The following is a 20,635-nucleotide window of genomic DNA, read 5'->3' on the forward strand; positions in this document are numbered from 1 at the left end:
TTAAATTTATTATTATACTACCCAGCTGTGTAAATTGCTCAGACATCCTCAATTCTTTTTATCAATAACATTTCTTTTTTTTGTTCTTATTACTCTTAAGATTGATAATCAATCACAACATTTAAGTTTCACTTATAACTTGTGCACTTAAAATCAGTTTCTTTCACTTCTGCTGCTGTTCAAGAGCCTTAAAGCAAACGGACTTAACAGATATGAAAAGTACGTGCTTGATTAATAAAATTGGCTCATCTTTTTTTCCAAACCACAAAATGTCGTTTTTTTGTTTTTCCCGCTTTTCTTTTGGTACATGAAGTTGTGCATTAAATTGTGAAAATTAAGTGGGTTCTTAGAGACATTCGTTAAAAGATTTTGAAATCAATTGCAAAAGTTAAGAATTTGGGGTGACCAAGTTCTAGTTCAGTTCTAGTTCAGTTCTAGTTCAGTTCTAGTTCAGTTTTATTAACTATACAAACGCTAACCCCTTACGTACTGTGCGTATGAGTATTATTTAATTTAAAATTGTGAATACGTATACGTAGTGTGTTACACACTGATAAAAGTTGGCCACCTTAAATGTCTTTTCCAATATTCTTACATCTGTGACACATTTTCTTTATTGATTATAATGATGATGACAACATTGACAAGAGTATCTTGTGTGTAATGTCGTATGTGTGTGTGTGGAAAAAGTGTTTAAAAGAATAAAATTTGTATAAAACGAAATGATTGGAAAAGTTTTCTGATATTGTTGGCTTTAATGAAATATTTTTTTTATAATAACCGAAATACAAAAAGCATAAAATCTGTTAAGCCATTATATTTACAAAAAAGAAAAATAAATAACGCTTTTCAGCTTTACTGTTAATTTATTAACGAACAAATGATTGATGGTTATTTGTAAAGAAACATGAACATGAAAATATTAAGAAATAATTTGGATTTTTCTTTATATTCTATACTTACAGGTATTAGAAGGGCGAAATTCTTAACAAAACCTTTACCACAAGAAATCAATACATTATTGCATGAAAGTGATATTTCGTGCCGGCATGATTTATCACAAAACTTGCCAACATTTAACAGTAGCAGCAGCAGTAATAGCAACAATTTAGTAAATGAACAACAGCAGCAGCAGTTACACAATACATTAATAGAACCAACAACAACTGCGACAACAACATCAGTCATGCTTTCAAGCGAAACGGGAATAGAAACGGAATCCTCTATGCCAACAACAACAACAGCTGGTAATAATTTTTATGGCAGCAGCAATACATCGACCACTACTGCCTCAACATCACCAGCATCGACGGCAACATTAACAAATAATACAAATTCCAATAGTAATACAACAACTATTTATGAAAATCATGAATCAACAACACATCACAATACACAACAGCAACATGGCCAAATGGGTTTAGGTATAATGGCAGCAGGAGGTGTTAGCACAGCAGGTGGAGCAACAGCAGCGGTAGATATAATGGAAGATGAGGAGGAACAAGAACAACAACGTCTGGGGTAAGTCTTAAAGCGTAAAAAGAGTACAAACATAAGGCTTAAGTAAAAAAGGTATAGAATCGTTGTTCTTAAAATAAATTGCTTTAAATGACCACACTGCTAGAAAACAATGGCCAAGAGTCTGGTCATGTTGCAAATAAGAAGAAAAAATAAAACACAACCATTGAAAGTTCATTTGGGCAACAAATTGAAACTTCTGTCCATTTTTAGTGTTGCAAACCGGTAAGACCTTTAGGTGTTTCTCTTTTTTGCCAACTAAATCTAACATTTTAGCTTCAACACCTACTACATCTGTAGTTAAGAGTGTATGTTATGTCGTGTTTCTGTGTTTTTCTTTTTTGTGGAAATTGTCTGTCTGTTTAACAAGTTGTAGGTGCTTGATTTGTTGCAGATACTCCATCGGTATGTTTAGACATGCTTGATTTATTGTGTTGTCACATGAGTTAAAAGGTTTAATAGAGTTTAGAGAGGAGGTAGAAAAAAATAAATATAAGGAAAGGAAAGAACAGGACAGGACTGCGAAGCGTCTATAGTGTCAAGTAAACAAATGTAAAGGAACTTTCATTCAATTTATTAACTTAGAGAGAATACAGCCATATTCTAAACTTTATGATTATAAATAACGAAATTATTTGTTATCAAAAATATTCATATTAAAGAAATCCGTAGAAATAAACCTCTCGGTAACAGTGGCAAACAAAATTTTAGTATTGGCTCCAAAATTAATTTTCTTCTTAAGTAATTGTCTTAAAAATTAAAGTCCAAATGCATGAAAATACAAACATTTTAAATTGTCCTCTTCTTATCTGGTTTCACACTTTAACAAACAATCTGGCAACTCTACCAAACTAATTTTTAGAAACTACAATTTATATTCTACACATTCTTATAAATTTTATCGATTTATATTCTGTAGTTTTCGAGATATAACGTTTTGAAGAATTGCCGTTTGCTTAAAAACCCTGTATCCAAAAGATGGCGCTGTTAGTATGTCATAACAGGGTTGCCTATATCCTATAATTTGGAAAATTATAGGATTTGTTTAAATAGTTATAACTTGGAAAGTACTTACGCGTTTTTATAAATGAGGTGTCCATCGTTAGCTGGCAAATTAAGCTTTTGGTTTTAGGGAAAAATTATTTAACCAGTGTTGCCATACTTTTACAATATTGTATAGTAGAAACTTTTCTTTAAAATGGAGTGAAGCGATTTTTATTAGATTTTTTTATCGATTCAAAGAGCCAGAGTTACCAGATTAATTAAAGGATTAATTTAAATAGCTATAACTTTGAAAATACTTAAGCGATAAGAATGTATGAGGTGTCAGTTATTAGCTGATAAATTAAGCTTTTGGTTTTAGGGAAAAAATTGTTAACCAGTGTTGCCATACTTTTACAATGTTTTAAACTATTATTTAAGAAGATATGTTGTAGAATTGACAATTTATTGCGCCAGGATTGACAGATTGATTTAGAAGTGTAAAATTTAGATCTGTGAAAAAATGCAATTTCTAGTGAAAGAGGGAATAACCCAACATGTAGTGAAACGATTTTGATTTGATTTTCTACAGGTTTAAAGAGGATATGTTAAAGAATTTAAAATTTATTATGCCAGAGTTACCAGATTGATTTATAAGTGTAAAATCTAGATTTTAATTAATAGATCAAAAACGTTTACATTAGTCTTAATAAAAATATTTATTCTTTGACAAATTGTGTTTCAATCTTTTGCATCTGTATACAGCCTGCATAACACAATTAATTCACTGCCAAAGTCATACATCTCGCCCGCTTTTTAAAATTTATCAAAACCTTATTTTACTTCAGCATATTGTCTCATAAATTACAAACATGATTTAATCATTCTATTGACAATATTCTTTTGTGCACTTTTTTTCTCCTTAAAGAATCTCGCTTACCGCATATATTTTTCTTCGTAATATGTATACAATATAAGATTGAAGCGAAATGAAGTGATAAATTTTTTACAACATCCTTCATGTTGATTTTTTCATCTGTAATAAACAAACCCATACACAGCTAAAGTATTGCCTTACAATGCAATGTTGCCACACATTATTATCTTTGTGTTAATGTACAAAGAAACCAATACTTTCACACGTTATTTTTCTCATATTAATACTCGATGATAAGAGGTTTTTTTTTTGCTCATACTCATTCACTCACTCTTTGGCAGCCTTTTTGTATTATTTTCAATCACCATTTATTACTGCCACATGTATAATATCATGGCAAGAATGGGTGTGAAAAAGTGTGTGTATATGTGTGTATATTGTATGTTGTTTAAGTGTTGATAATTAATTGTAACTTGAGCTTGAATCAGGTCAATTAATTTTATTTTTTCAACAGACATATACAATGTAATTTCTTTTATTTCTTCTTTTTTGTATTATATTTTACCTCATTTTCAATAATGCTTGGTATTGTTGTTGTTGTGTTTTTTTTTTTTTTTTTTTTTTTTTTGAAAATTTAACTGCTGATACAGCAAAATTTTTAACACATTTTCTTGTTTATATGTTCTAAACAAAATACTTTTAATGCTCAAGAAAAGAGAAATAAATAAGGAAATGAAAAGAAAAATAGAACGGAAATGGAAACATATATGCACTAGACATTATAATAAAAGAAAATAAATTTAGAATTATAGAGCCATTTTAACCAGAGTTTTTAATTTATGGTTAAAGAAAACCAAGAAAAGAAATTAATTAAATAAAACATTTTTCTTAATTTTCTTTTTATTTGCAGTAATTGTCCTCATGGCACACCATCCCGAGTGCCACTACTAACAAATGCTACTTTAAGCACAGAAGATAAGTCTCAAGCCCGCAGTTTCTTTAATGCCACAGCCGCCTCTTTTCATCGCCACACCTTAAATACCTTTCAACGTTCCAGCAATACCTTAAATCCACAACGCAAATCGGTGATAATCAATCGCAAAGGTGAATGTAATCTGCACATACCCAAGCGTCGTAATTCCTCTGGGGCCACTTTGTGTTATGGTGACCAATATGATGATACCTCCGATGATGATTGCGGTGGCCTAGAGGGCACTAATATCTATAAACTTAAACATCTACATCCCCAACAACCACAGACTGATAAACATCTTATGGGCCAAGATGATTATTGTGATAATCATTCGTTGGTTTCGCTTAGCGAGTCAAGCGCACAAATACCTCAAGTGCCCATTATAGTGGTGCTATTCATTTTAGTATTCTATGTCTGTCTGGGCACGGTTATATTTGCTTTGTGGGAAAATTGGTCTTTAATCGATGGTGCTTATTTTTGTTTTGTCACTCTAACCACCATAGGTTATGGTGACTTTGTGCCCTTGAAAACATTTCAGGGGCCGGAGATACAACTATTTGCCTGCTGTGCTTATTTGCTGTTGGGCCTGGTATTGGTGGCCATGTCGTTTAGTATTTTGGAAACCCAATTGATATGGAAATGTAAACGTTTAGCGGTTAGACTGAAATTAGCCAAAGAATGATGTTGTAAAACTAATACTACTATAAGTTTTGTATAAAAAAAAATTAAAAACTTAAATAAGTAAAATTTAAATAAAGTTTTAGTTAAAGTCCTTTTTAAACTAATTTATACAACACATAGTTTTAACCTTGTTTTTTTTAACACTTATTACCAATTAGCAATACATTATTAAAATCCCTGAACAAATTTTCCTTTTAATTATTTATTTTCAATTTATGTACAAAAAAAACTGCTCATATGTTATTAAAAGAGAAAATAATTCCTAAATATAAAAAATTAAATAAAATCTTATAGCGAAAAAAATCTAGCAACAAATGTAAAATGTGTAGTAATTAAAATGTAATGAAAATGTAACATTTCTATACATATAAATGTAACCGATTAAAAAAAAACTAAAAAAATATATAAATAATTAATTAATAACTACATGCAACAAAACTCCAGAACAAACAACAACAAACAAACAATAACAAATGAATATGTATGAAATCTAACGACACTGATTAAATGTAAAAAAGTTATAAACGTGATTAAGTGAGAAAAACAAAAATGAAAAAAAATAAACATAATCATACTGTTAAAATAAGTTTAAATATAAATAATATTGCAAAAGAGTAAAAAAACAGAGAAAAAAATCATTAACAATAATATCTATAAAAATAAAAATAATTAAGTAATAAAAAAAATAACAATAAATATTGAAAATAAAATCAAATATTAAATAATTAATAAAAAAATAAAAAAAAAAACTAGAGATTTTTTGCAAAAATAACTTATTTAATTGGCATTTATTTCAGCAAGTAATTAAAATTAAAAAAAGGTAAGTTGAAATGATGACAAATAGTGCCGTTTAATACTTTACAACATTCAAACTTAGAGTATTTCAAACAATGTTAATTGCAATCATAAGGCAATTCTGGCAAAACAAATTTGTTTCCAATAAAAGTAGCTTAAGTTATAAACCAAAGACTGACACCTTTACTACTCAAATCGCACTATTACTTTCCAAGTTATAACCATTCAAAAACTATTTGCTACTATATATAAAAAATTCAAACATTTTGGCAACTCTGGTAATACAAATTTTCACAATACAAATAGCTTAAGTTATAACCTAACGTTTGTCACTACAATCATTCAAAAAGCTTAATTACTTTTGACTTTACAACAAATACAAAAAATATGATAAAATTTTAGCACTATGGCAATACCGGTAAAATAATTTTTACTTAAACTAAAAGCCTAAGCTCTAAGCTAACGTTTGACGCCACAATCACAGAAATCACTTAAGTACTTTAGAAATTATTGCTCTAACATTTAGAGCTATAATTTGTAACATTTTAAACAATTTAAACAGTCTGGTAACACTGGTAAACTAATTTTTAGAACTAGCCAATAGTTTAAATTATAGCGTAACGTTTGGCACCACAATCATTGAAATCACTTAAGTACTTGCTTTATTATAGCAATATTAAGAAGTATAGTAACAATATATAAAATTTCATCAGTCTGGCAACACTGGCAAACTAATTTTTACAACTAGCCAATAGTAAAAATTCTAACCTATCGTTTAACACCAAAATCAAGGAAATTGCTTAAGTATTTTCAAAGTTATAGCCATTTTAAAAATCCCTAAATTAAGCCAATTTTACAAAACCTGGCAGTCCTGTTACTACATAGTAACAGCGCCATCTATTGATGGGGTACATTGTTTTTGTGCAACATGAAAAATTGTGTACTAGCAGAGACATTTTTAAAAACACTATAACTCGTAAAGTACTCAACCGAATTCGTTGAGATTTATATTGCTGGATAGGTAATAAATTGCAGATTTTGAAAATTTAGTTTGCCAGAGTTGCCAGATGGTAAAATTAAGCTATAAAGTGCAATAAAAGAAAGAAATTAGTATAACTTTAAATGTACTGAACGGATTTTAATAATTTTTTTATTACATTGAAGGGAAAATATTGAAGATATTAGAAATTTACCTTGCCAGTGTTGCCAGATTGTTGTTTTCGTTATAAGTCCTTTTAAAGAAAATATAATATAACTCGAGATGTACTTAACCGATTTCATTTATTTTGATATTAGATTGTTGGGAATATATTGTAGATGTGGAAAATAGTTTTGTCAGAGTTGCTAGATGGTCGATTTTGCTATAGTTTGTATTAAACTATATAAATTAGTATAAATTAAAATATACTGAACCGATTTTCCTTATGTTTGTTTTACATTGTAGGCAATATATTGAAGATGCTGAAAATTTATTTTACCAGAGTTGCCAGATTGATTTTTACACTATAATATATGTATGTACATATATTAAATGAGAAAAGGCTATTTGAGATCCAGTTTATTATTACAAAACAGAAATTTTGAGAACAATGTACTTAGTGGTCAAAAAATACAACATTTTTGTAAAAATTTAGTTTAGAAAAACATCAACTGCTTTCCTTCTGAACTTTTTATTAAATTTTTTACAAGTTATTTTCCTAACAACAATAAACTATTTATTTAAAAAAAGTCCCTTGAAATTTGCTTTAAACACCCTAAAACAATTTACAAATCAACCTAAATATCATGACAAATTTTTTCCATTTTTTTTTTTCTTGATTTAGATATTTTACTAGATGTTTAAATAAAGATAAAACAATTTAGTGTTTGGATACAAAAGAAAAAAACTTAAACAACAAAACAAAATTCCGATTAGTCAAAGAAAATACTTGAGTACAAATAAAAAACGTCCCTTCCGTTTAGAACAGACAACTGGCAAAAAATATAAACAAAAATACGTGCTTAAAACATTAAAAAAAGAAACGGCCTGTTTTTAAAGATGAGTAAATTTAACGATAAATTTCCATTTAAAATGACTAAAATATCAATTTTTTTGGTTTAGTTTTTTATACACAAAGGCTCAACAGCAAACGTTATTTTATAACCGGAAGTATCAAAAGCAATAAAATTGTTTGGCGTTAGACCCAATTTAGCAAACACACATACTTATTATATGTGTTAGTCCTTGTATGAGTTTGTTATGCATGTATTTAAGTTAAATTTGAAATCCCTTAAGGATTTGTTAAGACATGCAGCCACCTTGTGATATCCTGTCTTATGTTAGACTACTACCTTCTTTATTTTTGGGGCTTGATTTCTACAGTTTTCGTTTCATTACTTTTTTGTTTATTTTTTATTGTTGTTGTTTATATTCAAATTGAATTTATTTTTCTAAACATGCTTAAACATGCTTATAGGCTACTAAAGATGTCATCAATAGCTTCATTATAAAAGAAAAAAGAGAAAGAAAAAAGCAAATATTGGCTAAAACATAAATAAGGCATTATTTATGAGCCTAAAAGCCATAAACAATTTTTTGTTTTATTTTATGTCGTTAAAAAAGCAGAAAAGTTAAAGTTAAAAGTATTCTCGTTTTTACATAAATCTTTAAAGTCCTTTAAGCATGTACATATTAACTTATGTTATAAATCAATAAAAAAATTCATTTTTATTATTCTTATTATTAATATTAAATATTTGCCATTATTTAAATATCTTTGTCATCAGCATAAAAAATCATGTCAATTCATGTCATTTTATGTTTTTTTTTCATTGTTTAATTTTTAGATTTTATGGTTGTTTAAACAAATTGTCTTTTGTCTCCTACAAAAATCAAATAAAATGACCATAAATTTGATTTATGCTAAGGAATAATAGAATCTGTTTGAGGAACAAAAAAATAAAGACGATATTTAGTGTAAAAACTGAAATCTGGCAATACTGGAACTATAATTTTTAAAAATCTACAACTCAACCTCTTTTAAACAAAGCAAACTTGATTGATATCGCTTTAGTACTTTTGAGGTTTAACTATCTTGTTAAATCAACAATCTGGCAACTCTTCATACATAATTTTTTAAAAACGACAACCATACATGTTGAAAACAATGCAAACATAGTCCAACTCGGCTTAATACAGTAAGAATTTCGCAAATTTTCCGTTTTATTGATTTTACAGCGCAAAAACTATCTGGCAACACTGGTATACAAAGTTTTCAAAATCTGCAACAAATCATCTTTAAATGAGTAAAAAACTAATCAAAATCGGTTCACTACATTTAAAGTTATACAAACTTTTGCAATTAAGCCACTGTAGGTAAAATTAACAATCTGGCAACACTGCCAAATAATTTTCCGAAATCTACAAAACATCCCCTTTAAAACGAGTTCAATCTAGCCGAAATCGGTCAAGTACTTTTAGATCTTTACTCGTTTTTATCATTCAAACCACACTATAGATAAAATAACAATCTGGCAACACTGCCAAAAGAATTTTTACAAAACAACAATTCACCCTCTCTCTACCGGTACCCATTTAATGGAAATCGGTTCAGTATATTAAAAGTTATAGCAATTTAAAATTTGTCTCTGCAATTCCATCATTTTCCAGTTGCTGAAAAGCAATCTACCCAAACAATAGATGGCGCTGTTACAATGTAGTAACAGGGTTGCCAAGCTTAGCAAAATTTTGTGAATTTAGGGATTACTTTAAACTGCTATAACTTCAAAACTACTTGATGTGATGTCAAATGATAGGTTAGAATTTCGACTATAAGCTTATGGGAAAAATTATTTGGCCAGTGTTGCCAGATTTTTGTAATTTGTCATAATATAAGAACAATTGTTTAAATTATTATAACTTTAAAAGTTTTCAAGAGTTTTGAATAATAAGGGTGTCAGGCGTTAGGTTGTAAATTAAACTAAGTGCTTTATGAAAATTTATTTTACCAGTGTTGCCAGAGAGGTGGTTTTTAAAGGTTATTAGGTTCTGTTTGAGTTAAATGTTGATAACTTCGAAAGTAGTGAAGTGATTTCAAAAAATATGGTGTCAGGTGTTAGGTTAGAGTTTATACTTTTAGTTTTGAGAAAAATTATTTAGCCAATATTGCCAGATTTTTAAAATTTTTCGTAATATAACAACAATTGTTTTAATTGTTATAACTTTAAAAGTTTTCAAACGTTTGGAATAATAAGGGTGTCAAGCGTTAGGTTGTGAATTATGCTAAGTATTTTATGAAAAATTAATTTACCAGTGTTGCCAGAGAGAGTGGTTTTTACTTGTTAAGTTCTGTTTGAGTTAAATGTTTATAACTTGGAAAGTAGTGAAGTGATTTCAATAAATATGGAGTGAGATGTTAGGTTATAGTTTATGCTATTATTTCTTGAAAAAATTATTTCACCAGAGTTGCCAAGTTGTCGAATTTTGTTAAGATTTTAATAATTTTCTTTAAGTAGTAATAACTTGTAAAGTATTTAAGCGATTTTAATTATAATGATGTTAGTCGTTAGGTTATTTATTAAACTAAATGTTTTAATAAAATTTGTTTTACCAGTGTTGCCACCGCCCTTTTTTTTAATTAAGTAAAGTATAGTTGTTAAAAGTGTTCATATTACATTTAATTAATTGCTTTTCAAATGTTTTCTTTAAAAGATCTTAAGTTGGTTTAAAAAGTAATTGAAAAAAGTTAATTAAAGTTTGTTTAAAGAGTAAATAAGTAATTAAAAACTTTATTAAACAAAAAATGTTATTGTTTATTAAAATTTTTCACAAATATTTTTTAAACAATTTCTTTTAAAAGTACTTAATTTCTATGCTAAATATAAACACAATTATTACTACCCTAAAAATAAAAATTGCCCTTAAGGTATGCTAATTATTGTTTTCTATTACTCATATCAAAAAATAGCTCAATTTATTTGACATTCTCAAACATTCTACACACATTGTCTTACAAAATAATAAAGAACAAAAGCAATATAGACCTAAATTATGAAATTCAATAAAAATTTTGTCATGTCATAAATTTTTATTAAATTACAAGTATTCATTATACAAATAACAAAAAAAGTTCAAACGTTTTTTGAACAAACAAAAAACTACCTCAACTCTTGATAAGGTCTTTTTGCTGTTATATGCAAAAAACATTTTTAATAACTCAAATGTTTGTTAGCAAATTTATGTGAAGATAAAATGTAAAATTTGATATTTAACTTTAAGCTTAAAGGAAAAGATACAAGTAAAATTAAAAGATAAGATTGCAACGAATTTTCTATATACTTCAGCTTAAAGTACGTACTATTAAAGGAAACCAATAACTTAAGTTTTCAACTAAGACTTAATTTACCTCCTACCATAGTGTAGGGTATAAAAAGTTACAGTTATATTACGAAGTGGTCCTTCCATCCCCCTTAATGTACTTCAAATAGAAACATTTTTATATTTTATGTTTGAATATTGATGACTTTAAGAACAAACAAAAATAAAACCATTTAATATCCAAAAAAAATTTCAAATAAACAGCATTTTGGCATTTTTTTTCCAACTCCAAGGACCGGAGCATACATACTCTTATAATGTCCTGAATATAGCAAATGCTTAAATATGAATGTATAAGTAACTATGTATGAATCTATTCATGACTGAAAAAGGTCAATAAGTTTTTATATGTTTTAAGTAGAAAAGTAGAATTATGTATGTGTGTGTGTGAAAGAGAGAGATGATATTTTTTTTTTAGTTAAAAGTATGAGTATTTAAAAGATAGAATTTTAAATAAAATTGTGTAAAGTCATGTCATGATTATGAAGTTACATACTTTATTTTTTCTGTACAATTTCACAAACATTTATTGATGGATGAACATTTTTATGTTGTAGTAGTTGTTTCTTTTTTTTCTATAGAAATATTATCTATAAAGTCTTATTTTTCCAAATACGTTTTATGAATTGTAATATTATATATATTTGCCTTGTACATTTTTAATATTTATACTATAATTTAGCAGTAAAAAAATTGTTGTGCTAGTAAATTATATGGATAATTTAGTTAAATAGAATAAAATACATGTATTTTTGCTCATATATGTATGTTGTGGGTATAAGTATTATTATTTATAAAATGTGCATTGAATAGATATCTAAAATATTTATTATCTATCTATTGTATGTAATATTTTGCTTTAGAATTACTAATGTATAAATATCTTGTATAAATTTTTAGCTCTATTTATAACATTTATTCAGCCGTTTATTTATTCATGCCGAGTTTGTTTCTTAACAATTGAATTAAAAGTATCAATGGAGGATTTTTTAACATTTCTTCTAGTTTAGACCATTATCTGGTTTACGTAAGTGAATCATCCTCATCTTACCAGCAGTAAATCTAAATCTATGGCTTTACAGCAAGTTTTTTTCGGGGAATTTTCAATTCTATTTGCTATAAAATTAATATTTTTTTAATTTCTTTTACAAATTCTATTGCTTTTAAAAGTTCAAAATCTTATAATAAAGTTTAAGTAAATATTTTTTTGAATATAAAATTTATCGTCAATGTCCTTTTGCTGACATATGCAATAAGTTTTAAGGCGGCTTTCTACAAATATTTTAATATAACTAGTAAATAGATATGATAATAAAGACTGACCTTTAAAGATTTATATTTAGATAAGAAGATTGTGTAGCGACTTAAAGTATATGCTTGCTGAATATGTATTAATTTTTTAGAATAAATCGTTTAAAAGTTTTGTCATTAATAAAGCGATAACGAATAGGAAAGTCATTATTCATTTTAATAAGATTTAAATATATTACAGTGACCAGCACCTAATACCAATATTAAATTATTTGAACTAAGAGCTCAAAAGCCCTACACGATGGCTTCAACTGGATCCATTGAAGAATATGTGCTATAATTACATGGATAAACAGGCAGACAGACGGATATAGCTTAATAGACTCAGAAAGTGATTCCCAGCCGTTTGTACGGGTGTAGGACCAATAATTTTGAGTGTTACAAACATCAGCACCAACGCATCAACTTTATTTAATAAAATTTATCTTTAATATAAAAACTTTCGTAAAATGTTATTATTACTTACATATTTAAGATAAGAATTTTTATGTAATTTTGTATTATTTATTAAGATTTTATTTTAATTAATTAAATAAAACTATAAATATAATTTTATTGTTAATATTAATTTCGAATGTATTAGTATTAAGTTTATATATCAAATAAAGAAAAAATATTGAAAATTTGTTTAAATATCAGAAAGAAAAGAGTTTAATTATTGGAAAAGCTAAACATTCAGAGGTAAGTTGAAAGGTGTGTTTTTGCAGGTTTCTAAGTAACCAAAACGGCCATTTTTTAGTTTCGAGTTTAAAAAGAATCCGAAATTTCAATTAAATTATAGGTTATATAATTATAGACAAGAACCTCACATATTAGAAAAATCTTGTCAAATCATGTCAAATGAAATTTAGTTGGATATTTGCTTCAAAATTTTTGTGCTAAAATTTTAATGAAATATTGGACCTAGCTCAATTCTGAAACCATATTCGGATTCAGCATAGATTTTAGTTTTAAAAGACAAATTTCAGTTGTCCTCGGCATCAAGATCCCGTAATAATAGTACAAATTGTTCAAAATAAAAAAATTTCGGGAATTTGGATGAAGCAATGGACCTAGGTCCATTCTGAGTCCATTTTCGGATTCAGCGTGGGAATTTACCAGAAAGGTGAGTTTCCAGCCAGATTCGCCCAGTAGTTTTCGAGATTGAAGCAAACAAAAATATAAATTTGAAATTTTGTTATAGTATGGGTCCTAGGTCCAACATTCATCAAAATTTTAAATTTTTTTTTATTTTTGCTTCAAACTCGGAAACTACTGGCCGAATCTGGCTGGAAACTCACCTTTCTGGTGAAATCCCATGCTGAATCCAAAAATGTACTCAGAATGGACCTGGGACCAATATTTCATCAAAATTCCCGAAATTTTTTTATTTTAAGCAATTTGTGGTATTATATCGGGGTCTTGAGGCCTAGAGCTGAAAAAGTTTGACATTCAAGATTAGTACTTAAGCTGAATCCAAAAATGAACTCATAGTGGACCTGAGACCAATATTTCATGAAAATTTTCGACCAGAATTTCAGACCGATTTCACTACAAAATTTTAGGTTTTCTCAAAATTTTCCAAAATGTCCTCTACATTTGAGGGTTCTTGTCTTGACTTTGAAAAAATTTGCTAGCCGAGACAAGAACCTCATATATTACAAAAATCTTGATGTGAAATGAAATTTCGTGGGATATTTGGTTTAAAATTTTTGTGCTGAAATTTTTATGAAATGTTGGACCTAGCTCAATTCTGAAACCATTTTCGGATTCAGCATAGATTTAAGTCTTCAATGTCAAATTTCAGTTGACCTCGGCCTCAAGATCCCGAAATATTAGTATAAATTGTACAAAATAAAAAAATTTCGGGAATTTGGATGAAGCAATGGACCTAGGTCCATTCCGAGTCCATTTTCGGATTCAGCGTGGGAATTTACCAGAAAGGTGAGTTTCCAGCCAGATTCGGCCAGTAGTTTCAAAGTTTGAAGCAAACAAAAATATAAATTTGAAATTTTGTTATAGTATGGGTCCTAGGTCCAACATTCATCAAAATTTTGATTTTTTTTTATTTTTGCTTCAAACTCGGAAACTACTGGCCGAATCTGGCTGGAAACTCACCTTTCTGGTGAAATCCCATGCTGAATCCAAAAATGTACTCAGAATGGACCTGGGGCCAATATTTCATCAAAATTCCCGAAATTTTTTTATTTTAAGCAATTTGTGGTATTATATCGGGGTCTTGAGGCCTAGAGCTGCAAAAGTTTGACATTCAAGATTAGTACTTAAGCTGAATCCAAAAATGAACTCATAGAGGACCTGAGACCAATATTTCATGAAAATTTTCGAACAAAATTTCAGACCGATTTTACTACAAAATTTTAGGTTTTCTCAAAATTTTCCAAAATGTCCTATACTTTTGAGGGTTCTTGTCTGAGTTTGAAAAAATTTGCTAGCCAAGACAAGAACCTCATATATTACAAAAATCTTGATGTGAAATGAAATTTCGTGGGATATTTGGTTCAAAATTTTTGTGCTGAAATTTTTATGAAATATTGGACTTAGCTCAATTCTGAAACTATTTTCGGATTCAGCATGGATTTAAGTCTTGAATGTCAAATTTCAGTTCACCTCGGCATCAAGATCCCGAAATAGTAGTATAAATTGTTCAAAATAAAAAAATGTCGGGAATTTGGATGAAGCAATGGACCTATGTCCATTCTGAGTCCATTTTCGGATTCAGCGTGGGAATTTACCAGAAAGGTGAGTTTCCAGCCAGATTCGACTAGTAGTTTTCGAGATTAAAGCAAACAAAAAAATTAATTTGAAATTTTGTTATAGTATGGGTCCTAAGTCCAACATTCATCAAAATTTAAGATTTTTGTTATTTTTGCTTCAAACTCGGAAACTACTGGCCGAATCTGGCCAATAGTGAATCTGAAAATTAACTCAGAATGGACCTGGGACCAAAATTTCATCAAAATTACCGAAAATTTCCACTGCATTAAATGATTCTAGTCTTGTCTATAGTGAATTATTTGCTAACCAAGTCAAGAACAGTACTAAAACAGTATTAAAACTGAAGAGAATTGATCTAAAACTGAAGTGGAACTGTTTCAGATCTTGAACTGAATAAAAGACTAAAAAATTTTGTTTATTTGTATCTTTATTTCAGTTGTCATTATCTCAAATATACCACTTATATTATCTTAATATAACTCTATTGACTATGTTTAAAAATTCGGGTGGTGATCCCATCATGATGATAGATGCTGCCTCACCATCATCAGCCACAACGATAATTCATCCAGGCTCTAAAGAACCATGAACTAAAAATGGTAAGAACGTGAAAAAGTGGAAAAAGAATGAAATTTTTCTTAATAAAATAATTTTATAATATTTTACCTTTTCTCTTATAAAGGCATTTCAAACCATATACTGGCAGGTGCAATGGCTCGGGCAGTGTGGCCTCTGTAAGCACCATGGTCTCTAGTGTTTTCAATGGATCCTCTGTAGAATCTGTTACACGCTCACCTTTAAGATCTAGTTTACGTAACTATGTGAATATTACAATTATTATTTATAAAATGTGCATTGGATACAAATCTAATATATTTATTATCTATTGTATGTAATCTTGGATGGATAATCAATGGAGGATTTTTTAAAATTGCATCTAGTTTTACAGTTTACTTACATCATCCTCATCTTACCAGCAGTAAATTTAAATCTGTGGATTTACAGTAGGTTTTTTGGGCAATTTTCAATTCTATTTTCTATAAAATTAATATTATGAGTTTTTATTCTATTATATGTTATACAAATTCTATTGCTTTTAAAAGTTCAAAATCCTATAATAAAGATTATGTAAATACTCTTGAATATAAAGTTTATCGTTAATGTCCTTTTGCTGACTTATGCAATAATTTTTAAGGAGGCTTTCTACAAATATTTTAATAAACCTAGTGTATAGATGTGATAATAAAGACTGACCTTTAAAGATTTATATTTGGATAAGAAGATTGTGTAGCAGCTTAAAGTAACTAAATGTTTGCTGAATAAGTATTTATCTTTTTTAGAATAAATCGTTTAAAAGTTTTGTCATTAATAAAGCGATAGCGAATGGGAAAGTCATTATTCATTTCAATAAGATTTAAATATATTAAAAATAATAAAAAGTAAAAATGTAAATACAAGCAAAATACATAGTATACATGGCAACTGTTTTTGTTAAAACACAGATTTTTTACTATTTTCATAACAATAATTTGTTATTTTGTTGATAAAATACCTAACTATGTTCAAATCAGATCAAAACATGCAAAGTTATAACTTTCTAAAGAAATTAAAAAGCTAAATAACAAATTTCACAACTTTGGCAACTCTGATAAAATAAGTTTTCCACAAAATAAATAGCTTAATGTATTAGCTAACGATTGACTTCAGTATCATTCAAATCGGTTAAAAACTTTCAAAGTTATAGCAGCTTGTAATATAATAAAAAATTTCAAAGATATGGCAACACTGGTAAAATAATTTTTCAAAAAACAAAGAGTGTAAAGTATCACCTAAACATTAAGCTCATAATTTTTCAAATCGATTAAATACTTGCAAAGTTATAGCAATTTATGACTTTGCAACAAATTACAACAGTGTGACAACACTGGCAAAATAATTTTTCATAAAACAAAGAGTGTAAATTATAACTTAACGATTATGGACAACATTTTTTCAAATCGGTTAAATACTTGCGAAGTTACAGCAATTTGTAATATTATAACAAAATTTCAACAAATGTGGCAACACTGGTAAATTAATTTTTTTATAAAATAAAGAGTGTAAATTATAACTTAACGATTAAAGTCATAATTTTTCAAATCGGTTTAATACTTTCAAAGATATAGAAGTTTGTAATCAAATCGGTTAAATACTTTCTAAGTTCCAGCAATTTGTAATATTGTAACATAATTTCGACAATATGGCAACAATGATAAAATAAATTTTCATAAAACAAAGAGTGTAAATTATAACCAAACGATTGAGCTCATAATTTAACAAATCGCTTAAATGCTTTAGAAGTTATAGCAATTTTAAATATTGTGACATATTTACAACAATGTGGCAACACTGGCAAAATAATGTTTCATAAAACAAAGAGTGTAAATTATAACCTAACGTTTGTTGTTAACATTTTTCAAATCGGTTAATTATTTTCCAAGTTATAGCAATTCAAACATTTTTAGTAATATTATAACAAATTGCAACAATCTGGCAACACTGACAAACTAAATTTTCAAAAATACCAATAGTTTTAATTTTTATCTAACGTTTGAGCCCATATTCATAGAAATCACTTAAGTACTTTAGAAGTTATAGCGTTTTAAAATAATCCCATAATTTGCCAAATTTTCAAATGTTGGCAACCCTGTTACAACATAGTAACAGCGCCATCTATTGATTGGGTATATTGGTTTTTTGCAAAGTGAAAAATTATGGAACTCCAGAGGCAATTTTCAAAACGTTATAACTCAATAAGTACTGAACCGAATTTGATGAAATTTATACTGTATTGAAGGTGGCATATTGAAGATTTGAAAAAATTTAATTTTCCAGAGTTGCCAGATTGTTGTTTTTAGTGTAGAGTGAATTTAATGAAAAATAATGGTATAACTCGAAAAGTACTGTACCAATTTTCAAGATATTGGTATAGGATAAGAGAGGATATTTTGAAGTTTTTAAATTTTTATTTGACAGAGTTGCCAGATGGCTGGTTTCGCCATAGAAAGAATAAAAGGAAAAAGTGGTATAACTTCAAATATACTGAACCAATTTCAGCCAGACTGGTATTGGATTAATGAGGATATACTGCAGATTTATAAAAATGCTTTTGCCAGAGTTGCAAGATTGTTCTTTTAAGCGTAAAGTGATTTTAAAATATTAAACGACAAAATATTTCCCAATTATTGCAAAATTCGTTTACAACAGACAACATCATGTGCAATTACCATTTAATCTGACAGTTCTAATAAAAAATCCTTTCATTTTAGCAAATTCATTGCTAAAGAAAAAGAATATCCAAAAATTCTCACCAATTATAGGTTTACTTTAAATCTTCAGATTTTCTAAAATTGAACTTAACACTTTCTTTGTTTATCCCTTCGAAAAAGAAGAAAAACAAACACAACAAACCTAGTTTATGTGAACATATTTCAATCATGATAAGTCAATAACAAATAAATGACAAATAAATAGCAACATTTTGTTAGAAGAAAAACAAGGAGGGAGAAGAGCCGAAAAAAAGAAACAATGTAAAATCCTTAAATATCCTTTAGCCCATGTTATCGGAAATATATGCAAAAAATAAAGCAAAAAATCTATATAATGAACCAAATTTAATGCAAATGTATTTTAGGAATAAATATCAACAACAAACATGACAAAGTTACAAGAACAAAACATGTAGCCACAAATACAAACTGACACCTAAATATCCCTTGAACAGTCATGGGCAGTTTTGCAAATGCTAATTAAAGGGGTTTAAACAAAGCAAAGAAATTTCCTAATGAACTACTTTTTTAAAGTACACCCAAGCAGAACTTTGCACTTGTACTAATAAGAGGCAGTAGAAGTGGTCTTTACTGATTTTTTTATAATTTAAAGATAAATAAATGCACGAGTAGTATGTAGGTTTGTTTATAACACTGTCTGTATCTAAGTCTATATTGCCTTTTCTTTCCATTACTTTATTGTTTGTGTAAACAAATCGTCTTTAACCATTAACAATTTCCCACTACAAACACAATTACAATACAAAACCAAACACAAATAAAAAATATTGTATAAAATTTGCTAACAAAAGAAAAAGTAGCAAAATAAAATGTTTTTTTCCTTTTTTGTTTGTTGTTATTGTTGCCCAAATATCTCAATATGAAAATCATTAGGATTTTCGAAAAAATAACCATTAGATTGGTAAACATGGTATATCTTAATAAAAAAGAAAAATATTTAAGTCTAAAGACTTTAAAAGTTTATACTGAAAATTGTAAAATTTACAACATACAATATACCAATACCAAACTGAGATAAACATAGATATTAGAAGACAAATAAAATAAAGCTACAAATACGTATTTACATATAAAACAGATATTGTACACAATAAAATATTTAACAAATTAAGACAATTTTTGTTGTTGTAAATGTTTGCAAGTGTATTTAGAGATTTAAAATTTGTGATTTTAAATTCAAATTGTTACAATGAATAGGAAAAGAAGAGAATAAAACAATATTTATTTTGAGGCAAATTGCTGTAATAAACTCATTAAATTTAAAGAATGTGTCTATTTGAACTAGTGTGTTAAAGAAACATTTTTTGTCAAAGAAGACAATTTCTAAATTGTTTATATATCAAGCATTTATGAAGAGCTTTTGTTGATTTAATAACACTAATACCTTCCTTGACGTATCATATACTATTCTGATACCAGATTATTTAGTTCTTCTTTTAAATGTTTATTTATAGTGAAAACTACACTCTGGCTACACTGATATAAATAATCTGGCATCACTACTAATGTCTTCCACTTATCCCCCTCAATACCATACAAATTAGACCAATATCACTTAAGTACATTTTGGGTTATATCGTTTCTTAAAATAATTCACATTGTAGTAAAAAAGATATCTGGCAACCCTGGCAATATACATTTTCAATATCCAGAACACATCCTCTTCAAACCGATACCAATATTGACGAATTTGCATCAGTACACATCAAGCATAACATTTTTCCTTTAATTTCCTATATAGCGATAAAAACAATCTGGCAACTCTGGAAAAATAAATTTTACACATCTCCTAAATATTGTCTTTTAATCAATATAAACTTTTTCGAAATCGGTCCAATACATTATGAGTTATACAATAATCTTGTAATTAATGCACTCTATAGCAGGGAACAACAATCTGGCAACTCTGGAAATATAAATTTTTAAAATCTCGAATATAACCCCTTTCCAACGATACCCATATCATTCAAATCGGTTGAGTACTTTTTTAGTTATAGCGTTTTTAAAATATGTCTCTGCTGTCCATAATTTTTCGTGTTGCAGAAAAACCATGTACCCCATCAATAGATGGCGCTGACTCAATGTAGTGACAGGGTGGC

At 28.0% G+C, this 20,635-nt stretch overlaps 1 protein-coding gene across 1 annotated transcript in view; it reads left to right on the top strand.

The window, feature by feature from the left end:
• LOC119603414 overlaps positions 1-5,652 on the top strand; it is a 115,087-nt gene extending 109,435 nt beyond the window's left edge. Inside the window, 2 exon segments of the mRNA XM_037955440.1 lie at positions 966-1,521; positions 4,287-5,652. Coding sequence (XP_037811368.1) covers positions 966-1,521; positions 4,287-5,031 — 1,301 coding nt within the window. The 3' untranslated portion in view covers positions 5,032-5,652.
• The last annotated feature ends 14,983 nt before the right edge of the window (positions 5,653-20,635 follow it).

This window comes from Lucilia sericata, unplaced genomic scaffold (genome assembly GCF_015586225.1).
Source record: "Lucilia sericata isolate MDLA Ls3-8-SP2 unplaced genomic scaffold, ASM1558622v1 Contig000306F_arrow, whole genome shotgun sequence".
In the NCBI taxonomy this organism is placed as follows: domain Eukaryota; kingdom Metazoa; phylum Arthropoda; class Insecta; order Diptera; family Calliphoridae; genus Lucilia; species Lucilia sericata.